The sequence below is a fragment of the Parasteatoda tepidariorum genome, chromosome 9, assembly GCF_982258835.1.
Source record: "Parasteatoda tepidariorum strain Cologne lab strain chromosome 9, Ptep-v5.0, whole genome shotgun sequence".
NCBI lineage: Eukaryota > Metazoa > Arthropoda > Arachnida > Araneae > Theridiidae > Parasteatoda > Parasteatoda tepidariorum.
The window spans coordinates 24,998,069-25,009,550 of NC_141763.1; the positions used below are offsets into that span (position 1 = coordinate 24,998,069).

At 33.0% G+C, this 11,482-nt stretch overlaps 1 protein-coding gene across 2 annotated transcripts; it reads left to right on the top strand.

The window, feature by feature from the left end:
- Positions 1–1,775: 1,775 nt before the first annotated feature.
- Positions 1,776–7,067, top strand: LOC139426792 (uncharacterized). Of its 2 annotated transcripts, XM_071186781.2 has the most exons (6): positions 1,776–2,343; positions 2,518–2,571; positions 3,035–3,142; positions 4,790–4,864; positions 5,330–5,437; positions 6,845–7,067. In XM_071186781.2, the coding sequence occupies exons 3-6, from the start codon at positions 3,081–3,083 to the stop codon at positions 6,960–6,962; spliced, it is 363 nt and encodes a 120-aa protein (XP_071042882.1). In that variant the 5' UTR covers positions 1,776–2,343; positions 2,518–2,571; positions 3,035–3,080; the 3' UTR covers positions 6,963–7,067. The 2 variants fall into 2 exon arrangements, with proteins under 2 accessions (XP_071042882.1, XP_087007200.1); XM_087151074.1 differs by lacking the exon at positions 1,776–2,343 and having other exon boundaries at positions 2,372–2,571.
- Positions 7,068–11,482: the final 4,415 nt, after the last annotated feature.

An 11,482-nucleotide genomic window follows, 5' to 3' on the forward strand; every position in this document is an offset into this window, starting at 1 on the left:
CGTCTTGTAATATGTTGTGCAATTCTTCATCCATATCTTTTGCAACAAGAGCTTGCCGATAAATCATACAATGATTAAATACCCTCTGAGCCCCTTATTCGAACCTGTTAATGCTGCAGCACCATCAGAAAGAGTGGACAGCATGAAATTGCAATTAAACAGGGAGTGACGGCGCTTCACTCTTTATAAGTACACTGTATGGTATGCAGCATGCAGGGATAATGCATTTCATAAAAATTTGGCGACCCCAAAAAAACTTCTGGCGACCCCCGCAGGGGTCACGACCCCTAGTTTGCGCACCACTGATCTAGTTAACTGATTATCTTGATGGAAAAATTTTTGTAATTCGGCAACAATTTCTCTTTAAGTGTTAGTATTTATACGACAACATTGATTGATGTGATCATTAGTGCTATCCATGAAATAAATTTGCTAGAAATTTAAGATCAGTGTCAGGCAATAGTTGAAGTGATCTGGCGCGATGGGAAATTTGCTCTCTGTAGTTCTCGCGCATGATATGTGTAACACCAAATTGAAGTCATTTGGAAACATGAATTGCATTGGCGTATATATTTACCAAGAAATATTTCGATTGATTTATTGAATCCGATATCAACGTTCATAATGGATCGGTTAATAAATTAAATTTGTTAGTTTCAACTAGAAGCAACTGAACAACACACAGTATTATTCATCATAGAAAATTGTGCTGCCAACTGACTTAGAGTAAATTCTGCTACCAAAGCATTTGCGTACATTAAACGGTTAAATTTTTCAATTTAATTTAAGTATATATATTAAAACTTTGATTATGAATTCTTCAACAATACCCTTATTTTTCATCCAAAAGAATTAAGTACCCGAAAGTTTTATACGATAATTGCAACAATACTTCAATTTTTAGAAATGTTAAGTGAATTGTGTAATTTATTATATTGTAACAATGGTTTCATTTAAATCATTGTTGACAAAATAAAGTTTAATTGTTAAGATCAGACATAAAAATTATTCGAACAATTATTAGCTCATTCTCTATTGAATATCTTTGGTGAATGTTGTGTTATTCACTGCGATTTATAAAATGTCTAAAAAAAGCGATTTATATCACTTTGCTCTTTTAAACCATTGGTTTAAAGAACGGAAGAAGTACCCTCGATTACCACGTAAGTGCTTATATTTTTGTACTATTTTTCTTTAAATGTTTTGACATGATACTATTTTGCATTATTATATTATATGTTTTTGACATGATACATAGGTTTTTGTGAATAATTGTAGCTATCTATTCAAACTCGAGATGTAGTACTGTCTTGATGATATTTTCAATTTGTTTCATTATTATAATATCCTTAGAAATAATAAAGCAAGAAAATTATGCAATGAATTATCGAAATTATGTCATCACTATTGTCATAATATAAGCGGAAAGACAACTCCTAACAAACACATTTTTAAAAAAAATAAACAATTGCTGTAAAACATAATAATTTTATCCATAATAATTAGCACAATCATTTGATTTTTTATGACATGTAGCCTTTTTTGATTAAATAAAATATCAGATTATACGAAACACGTTTTTAGAGTTCATCTCATCAAAAAAAAAATTATATATATATATATATATATATATATATATATATATATATATATATATATATATATATATATATATATATATATATATATATATATATATATAATGCTTTTATTTGAATTTAATACTAAAATTCGATTGCAAGAGTGAAAGTTAAAGCAAAAACCGGTATTTTATGGATATCTCATACAAGCATTGGTTTGGTTGAAAGTTGCTTACTTTTGCTGAAAAGGGGAAATGTAGGTGGGTACTTTAAGTCGCACTAGAACTGCACATTGGGCTATTGGCGACGGTCAGGGAAACATCCCTGAGGATCATCCGAAGACATGCCATCGCAATTTTGATCCTCAGCAGAGGGGATAGCTCTCCTGCTTTGGTAGCCGGAAGACCTGGGCATGAAGTCGGGCACTTCATGGTATAACAGTTTAACGAGAACCGATGCCGTGCACCTTCGGTCCCTACGCAGACTGATCAGAGTGGTCATCCTAAATATGAAACTGATTACTGATTATGAAGCAAGAAATGTTTGTCTTAAACATTGTTTCTACCTTTAGATAATATCTTCTTCCAACTTATCTTATTCAAATTAAAATTTATATTCAGCTCTAAATTCATTGATGTGTAGATAAAAAATGGCTCTTTCTTTTAATTTCAGAGTATTTTTATTTCTTGAAATTAATTTTTTTCTTCGAATTTTTAGACGAGGATGATGTGTTGGAAAATGGAGAGAGTGGAGATGAGTTGGAGTATGTATAACTTTTTTTTAATTTCGCGCGTTATTTTTTATTATTTTATGTTATAACCGTCGTTGAACAGCCTGCCCATCCGATTAACATAAATAATAAAAATCAAAATAAATAATTATTCATTGAATCCTCTACAAAATTAAAAATTTTAAAAAAAATCTTTTATAATTTCAGGTATGATTCCCAGTATTGGGAGGGTGACAATGGTAACAGTGCGGAGCACATAAAGTAATTTATTTTTTGATTTAATAAATTAAAATTATTGTGTAAGAGATTTATAGTTAACTAAATATTGTTTAATATCAATACAAATTAATAACTTTTTCATACATAATTCTTTATGCCACTTAACAAATTAGATATACTGACAACTTTATGAATTAATTTATTAAATTATTTATGGCATATTGCATCAATAAATCGTAGAGATTTTTTAAATTTTTTATTTTATTTCCATTTTGGGTCATTTTTAAACAAAATTTCTTTTGTTATATGAATTGAAAGAAAATATTTCAAATAAAGCTAACTGCCTTTAACTATAATGTATTATAACATTAAATATTCTTAACTTTTTGTTTATTAAATAAATTCTTTTACGGATTGACATATTGGGAAAAAATTTAAATAATACGATTTATTTCTTGAAACTTTTATTAAATAGTAAATTAAAAATGCTCTTTTATGTTTTTAGCTTTGATCATATAATATTGGACGATGAATTGGTGGATAATTTTGAGATGGATTATGATGGATATGGGGCTTACCCCAGGTTCAGTAACGAGCTGGATGTTTTGAGAAGGTATAAGTTTTAAGTGTAACTTTACGTTTAAATTATTGAAATATATCGTGCATATGATTCATAATAGTTTTATGGATATAATATATTCAATCCAAATCGAGTCTCATTTTTAACATTCGACATATTTGGATGTAATTAAATATTACTTTTAAAGTTTACTAAAAAAGAAGCTTTTAATTTTAATTAATATTACCTATGTTGTAACAACCAAATTTACACATATAATCATTTCTTCGATTTTAAGGAAGTGTATGATTGTATAAAGAGAAATAGGGTGTTTCAAGAGTTGTCTTATTTTAATTTCCAACAAAGTCCTATCAATCTAGTCAAAATGAGTTTTAAAAATATAAAATATTGGATAAAACTTGCGTCAAATAAGTGTGATTTTTATGACAAATATTTTCTATACTGTTTGTCTAAAATAAGTACTCTGCCAGACATTCGTCTGGAGCTGTGGCGGTGACTATGGTAACGAGGTATGATTATTTCAAGCAGCGAGCGGGGTCCCTCTTTAGGACTGGTTTCGGCGAGAGAAAAGGAGATCTCTTCATCGAAGCTACACTCCCTAAAATGCCCTCTTCTGGTTTCCATAGCACCAGACTACTTCAGACTTTGAGGCAGGCAAAGTACCTATCTTAGACAAACGCGTACAAAAATAAAAAGAACATGACAAAGAGGTCGAAAATACAAAAGGTGGTTGAATTGCGTCAAGAAAATTTCACAACTGCGGGAGTAGAGAAAAGGGGAATTATTCTGTCTAACTGTTCTGATTTCGGAAAGGTCATAGTGCTGATGAAAAAATTTTTTTAAATCAAAATTATAACAAAAAAAAACATTTAAATTTTTTTTTTTGTTTTTTGTTTCGTTGAGAAAACTTTAAGACTTTGGGTGTTGAGTGATGGCGAATTCTTCTGTCGAAACGTTCTAATTGGAGGAAACGAATTCAGAAAGCCTTAGCTTGCACTAGGTGGTAGTGTTGATGAAGAAGGTTTTTTAATCGAATTTTTTTATTTTTTATTGGCGGGCACTTGGGGGTTGTCCCATTGACCATAGCAATGCCAGAACCGCTACTCTCTTCTCGTTACCCAGTGGGCACCTGTGGCGAAGCCACGGCAGTGGAGCAGCTTCGCCCACTTCACACAACCACAAACCCGTTTAAGGGCGGGTCACATTCACACAATCACACACAAAGGAGAAAGGACACAGAACACAGAGAGAAAGAAACATCCATTCCCTGAGCAAGATTCGAACCCGCGACCAGCGGCTCCGCAGTCAGGCACGCTAACCACTCGGCCACCAGGTCGGCTTAATCGAAATTATAACATAACAAAAAAAATAATAATCAATTTTTTTGTTGTTATTAAGTTAAGGAAAATAACTAAATTTAAATAATAGCTTAACAGAAATGTTAAATGCAATTTTTTTAATAGAACAATTTAGCTTCTATGTTAAATATATAAATATAATTTAATCCTTAGCTTTATGTAAGTAAATATAAATATAATTTAATCCTTAGTTTATGTGTCCTTTTTTTCTAATGATATATTTGTTAGGAATGTTTAAATGACTTTTATTTATATCATTAAAATGTGATAAAATACTGAATTGTTTTACAGAAAAAAAATAATTGCTTCATTATAATTTCAGCTCGGTCCATATTATTTACGATGATCAAAGTGGATTTGATTTGCAACTTGGCGATGGTTACAAGGAAAGGAAAACGTAAATTACTTTGGAAATTTCTTTGCATTTCATTAAATTTATTTCTTATACTTAGTTTACGATTTAAAATTTTCTTTCATGGAAATTTTTTTAAAAATTATTTTAATAATCTAAAACAATCCCATTTTTAATAGAAGATAAATTTCGGTAAGATGAAGTAAATATGATTTTTCAGATGTGATTATACTATTTTAAACAATTTATTTCCTTAGTTATTAAACTATGTGAATCGAAAGAAATTCACTTACACTGACTGACTTTTAGAAAAAACTAACAAGTAAAACTGCAATTATTTTCCAGAAGTGCTTAATCTTTATCTTTAGTGCTTAATTTTAATATTAGTTCAACTCTGTGTTCATAAATTTTTTTTTCTGTTACATTTAATAAATACTATTTTAGGAATTACATTTTCATCTTGAACATTTCTTAAAATATTTTTTTTAAAATACAATTTTATAATTTTAGATCAAATCAAATCTTATTGGATGATGAAATGTTAGATGATTTTCAATTCGATTTCAACGCACATGGTGCCTATCCGATCATCAGTTATGAATTGAATGATGCGAAAAGGTATTATTCTTTATGTTTTAAATTAATAAAATTTATTATGTATATTTTTTAAATGAATATGTTTTTAACTGTCATGAATATTTTGCATTAGTTTGAAATGCAAATTTAAGCAAAATAAATGATAAAAATAATGAAACCTACAAGAATAAATTAGTCGTAGTCCTATCTGTTTGCTAGGGTGCCTGAGGCCGAAGTGGCCCTTTACCCTTTCATCGTGAGATCAGGATCGTTGAGGTGGTAAGCCTTCCGGTCCTTGTAGCTTAGAGGTAGTAAATGGGCACATTACCCGAGTGGATATCTTCAGAGACAATGCAGATTATACATTTAAACATGAAAAAGATATGTATAGTAAAAATTATACTTCCTGTACGAAGTTCGGCAGTATAACAAAACATATAACTACTATACATCATCTAACGCTTGTTCAACAGTACAAAGCTAAGTCTAGTGCCATTTCAAATCAAGAAATCAATCTAAGTGCCATTTCAAATCAAGTTGATTTGTGTCAACGCTTTACAAACATTTATATTCTATTTCAATTGTATATTCTTATCGAATATCTTCATATATTGCCAGGGCCCGACATAGCCTGGTTGATAGGGCACTGGGCCCACATCCAAAAAGTTGTGGGTTTGATCCCCGCCAACCGAAGACTCCACGTGTAGTGAGCACGTTAAATTTATCGAGTCACAAAGTCCGTCATGTTCCCATAACAAATCATACCTCTGAGGGTACTAATCCACGAGCTTCCTTGTCTTCTGGATTGGTTCAAATTTTCAAGGCTACGGAGTTGAACATTTGTAGTCGTAAACCCAAACTTCGGTCAGCTGTTCAACGACGGTTATAAAACAAAATAAAATACATATTGCCTTATAAATTGCATCACATGTGTTGCATCACAGGTCAATGTTGCATCACATGTGTAAAGAAGTGTGCAATCGACCTCAGGGAGGCGTCCTTTATGAGATTCTCATAGTCAGAGATTGAATCTAAATTCGTTGCATTACAGTTCAACGATTTGTCAAAGAAATTTCGATTCAGTTCGTAAAAGCGGTGATCGAAACTGTCAATTTCTAGGTCCAAGTGAACATCACTATTCCTTTGGTACCATCTCGCATCCGTGATATTTCTCAGAATTTTATTCTGTAGTACAGTGAATTTTCCAATTTCACGTTACCATATGTTACACCATAAAAAAATAACTAATTTCGCATAATGAACAAAACCTTGCTTTTTATTCAAATAACAGTTTCTAAAAGCGAAAACGTGCCGTTTGAAAGCGTATCCTATAAATTTTTCAAAAAGTCTTTGCATTTACTTACTGTGATATATTCTTCTTCTATATATATGTGCACTGATGTAATCTGCTAGAAAGTTTTAATTTATAAAATGTTAATTGTTTTTCAGAAGTGAAAATGGGAAAGAAGGGAGTTTGAATAGTGAAATGGAACAGAAAACTTTCAGCTCTTTTTTAAGATCTATTTGCTGGGTTTTCTGCTGTTGTTTCAAAGGAAAATCTAATTAATTAATACTCTTGCCACCCATTTGCTTTCTTTTCTGCTGTTGTTAAAAAAAAGAGGAGCATATTGATAACTAATAAGAGAAGAAAAGAAAACTTTCGGCCTATTAATATCCATTTACTGGTTTTCCTCATATTATTACAAAAGGAAATCAATTTAATTAATAATAAAAAGAAATCATAGGCTATTTTTGCAGTCTTTTTCCTGGCTTTTGTGCTGAAGAAAGTGATACATTATTCACATTTTCTTTTAAAATAGTCCTATGATATTTACATACCTGCCAACTTTTAATCCTTTAAAGGCTGATATTCTCCAGTGGTAGTAAAATTAAATGTAAATTACAATTTTAGGTAGAAACATTTGCTGTATATTGAATAAGCTTATGCGGATTGCAAGAACAATATTACATATTAATGTATATGCTTAATTTTTTAAAAAATAGTGGTGAATTAAAAATATTATAAATTAAGTTTATAAATGCAAGGAATATATAGAAAACATACATTTTACTACCACTTTAAATATAGAAATAAAATTTTAAGCCAAATGCGTAAAAGTTGGCAGGTATGTATTTATCTCAGCTTTACTTTAATAAATGTACCTTAATAGTAGCCATACCAGTAAGAACTGTAACTTCAAATACCGCAGCTTCAATAACTGTAACTTCAATAACAATCGTACCTTCAAGAAATATAACATAAATAATAGTCATAATTTCAAGAACTGTGACCTCAACAAAATCTCTACTTTCCAAAACCATAACTTCTATAATTACCGTAACTACCAGAACTATAACTTATCAAAATAACCATACCTTCAAAAAATATAAACTCAATTCTAACAGTACATTCAAGAACTGCAGCTTCGATAACAATTGTACTTTAAAGAAATGTAACTTCAATAATGATAGTACCTTCTAGAGATGAAACCTGATAAATAGCCGTACCCTCGAGAACTTCAATAACAGCCATTTTTTCAAGAATTGTAAAGTCAATAACTATCGTACCTTCAAGAACTGTACCTTCACTAATAATTTCACCTTGAAGAAATGTAACAACAAAAACCGAACACACAAAAACTGTAACTTCAATAATACCTACCACGTACCTTCCAGGATTGTAACTTAAATACCTATCGATCGTATCTGCAAGAACTGTAACCTGAATAATATTCGTAGCCTCAAGAATAGTATTTACGACGGTTGTAGTACCTTTAAGAAATGTATCTTTACTAATAACCGTTTCTTCAAAAACTGTAAACTCAATAAAAACCGCACCTCCATCTTCTTCTTCTTCTTCTTCATGCTTGAGCTTGTCAGATATGTGGCACCTCTGCACATGTTGCATTTTGTACCATACTCCAAGCCCAATTTTTCCTAGTTCCATTGTCTCGGGTCGCCTACTTTATTAATATAGTCTGACAGTCCCTTAATGGAATTAAGGTGAAGCTCTTTAGGATATGGATTGCCTAAGGTAGTGAGGCGCGTAAGGGCGAGGGCATCACATTCGTATAGGATGTGATGTGCTGATTCTACTTCTTCACGGCATTTCCGACATATTGGTTCTTGTTCGAAAAGTCCCAATCTATGTAGATGTTTCCTGAAATGATAATGCCCAGTGATGAAGCCTACAATTGTTTGAATCTTCAATCTTGGGAGCCTAAGAATTTCAGAAGCAATTTTTGCAGAAGGGCTGCTGATCATGCTTTTAGCATGTTTTTGTCCAGGAGAATTGCGCCAAACTTTGTTCATCTCCTGTTTTTCCCATTTTAGGACAGCCTTCTTTGTAGTCTTCATATTGATTCCACAGAAGGGTTCCGTTCCTATTGGATTGAAAGAGGATCCCTGTTTTGCGAGTTCATCAGCTCTTTCATTACCATCAATTCCCATATGCCCTGGTACCCAAATAAGAATGATTTTATTCCTTTTTGCCAGTTCTATTAGGAGATTCTTGCATTCCAGAACAATTTTTGATTTTACTTGAAATGAGTAAAGAGCCATCAAGGCTGCTTGACTGTCGCTGAAAATAAGAATCCGCTTACCATGGTAGCCTTTCTTAATATTTATCTGCAGACAGTTTACAATAGCAAGTACCTCCGCCTGAAAGACAGTAGCATACTCCCCAAGACCTTCAAAAAGGTTGAATCTTGGTGACAAGCCACAGACACCCAGTCCTGAGAGGTTACCTTTCTTTGATCCATCGGTATACCAGATTAGATCATCATTTTTTGTATCGATCGTGTTGTTATCCCATTCTTCTCTGGTAGGAAAAACTACTTCAAATGGTCTTTCAAACACGTACTTTCTCTCCATGCAGTCAGAAGGCATAAGGAGAGTTGGATGGTAAATTTTCTTAGTAATACTGGTATGACCTCCAGAAGAGGGCTTGTCATACCATTGATATTGCAATTTCATTCTATATGCAGTCATTCTGGCAGAGCTGCACATGAAGATATCTAAAGGAGTCAGGTCCAGAATTGCCTCAAGTGCTCTGGTAGGGGCCGTGGACATTGCACCTGTGATACACAAGCAGGCTAGTCTTTGCAGACTTCCCAGCTTATCCTTCACAGTTTTCTGTTCCACTTTACACCACCATATCACTGAAGCATATGTGAAAGCAGGCCTGACAATTGCTGTGTACATCCAAAACATCATTTTTGGTTGTAATCCCCAGTTTTTACCAAGCATGCGTCTGCACATCATTATGCATTTTTTTGCTTGATTGATTTTGTAATCAACATGTTTATTCCAGGTGAGTTTTTGGTCAAGAATTAAGCCTAAAAATTTCACCTCAGAGGCAATATTGATTTCAACGTTAAAAAGTTTTGGGATAAAAAAGCCTTCCCTTTTTATTTTACGAGTGAATGGTACTAGATTGGTCTTCTGTGGATTTATGTCCAGATTCCTATCCCTGCACCATTTGCTTACATAACTTAGAGCGTTTTGCATAAGTTGGCAAGTTATGTGAAAATCTTTGCCAAGGATGAGTATGACAATGTCATCCGCATATCCCTGGGTATAGTAGCCTGTATTATTTAGATGTTTGATTAGGCTATTTACAACCAGATTCCAAAGTAATGGTGATAGTACACCTCCTTGTGGACAGCCTCTGGTTGTTTTCTTTTCTAATGTCTCGTTGAAGATATTCATTTGAATGGCTCTATCCATAAGTAGGGACTTAATCCATAAACATAAAGTTTGGTCTATCCCTGTTTCCCTTAAGGCATTAAGGATGGATGGGTGAGAGGTATTATCAAAAGCACCCTGAATATCTAGGAAGGTGGCCAATGCAATTTCCTTTCTCTCCAGGGTGTCTTCAATCTTAGATACTAGCTTGTGTAAGGCTGTCTCTGTAGATTTACCAGGTTGGTAGGCAAACTGTAGATTATGCAAGGGGTTATTGCTACCCAGGTAATCCCTAATATGCCTATCAATAATTTTCTCCATAATTTTAAGAAAGAATGAAGATAAGCTAATTGGTCTGAAAGACTTAGCCTGGTCATAGTTACTTTTGCCAGGTTTAGGAATGTAAACAATCCTGGTCTTTTGCCATAGCTTTGGAATATGTCCCAGTGCCAGACTGGCTCTGTAAATTCTGGTTAACACAGGGATGATAGGGTCTCCTGCCTTTTGGATCATTATAGGAATGATTCCATCAGGTCCAGGGCTTTTAAGTGGTTTGAAGGTGGAGATAGCCCACCTGACATTGTTTTGATTGATAACGTTCTTAGCATAGGTCCATTGATTTCTTTGTATTCTTTTTACAGATCCAATGAAATGCTGTCCTTCATTGCTATCCATATCAATGGCTCCTGGAAAGTGAGTTTTGGCCATAACTTCCATTATCTCCTTTCCAGTGGTAGCAAAGTTGCCATCCTCATCCTTTAAGGTGCCAACCATTATGGGTTCATCCCTTCTAAGGATTCTCTGGAGTCTAGCTCCTTCAGAGATAGAATTTACCTCTTCACAGAACTTTCTCCAGGATTCTTGTTTGCTTTTCCTGACATTTTTGTTATAGTTGGTGAGGGCTCTTTTATAATTGTCCCACTCACCATGTTTCTTTGCTTTATTAAAGAGTTTTCTAACATTTGCCCTTTCAGTTTCCAAGGAGTTGTTCCACCAAGGACATTGGGGCTTTGCTCTTTTGGTACGTATTGGGCAATTTTTATTGTATGAACCTAGAATTTCGTTCTGCAGAGTTTCTGCTGCAATTTCTAGATCATAATTATCTCTAATATAATTTTCTCCCAGTTGAGTCAGCCCCATGATATCATCTTGGAATTTCTTCCAATTTGTTCTCATGGGGTCTCTGAAGCAGCGGTCAATATTTATATTGGAGTTTATTTCAAAATGGATATTTTGATGGTCGGAACCTGATGGTCTCCCATCTACTTTCCATTTCGTGATATTTTTACTAATAGCCGGTGTTGCTATAGTAATGTCAATTACTTCAGAACGATTAGAAGTTATAAAGGTAGGGTCATTGCCTTTATTCAAAATATCTAAATTGTAATTAAGAATAAATTC

Coding starts and splice junctions, on each gene's coding strand:
- LOC139426792 (XM_071186781.2), top strand. CDS start 3,081: ATGGATTATGATGGATATGGGGCTTACCCCAGGTTCAGTAACGAGCTG. Junction 4,865..5,329: donor GGTTACAAGGAAAGGAAAAC/GTAAATTACTTT, acceptor TTATAATTTTAG/ATCAAATCAAATCTTATTGG. Junction 5,438..6,844: donor GAATTGAATGATGCGAAAAG/GTATTATTCTTT, acceptor ATTGTTTTTCAG/AAGTGAAAATGGGAAAGAAG.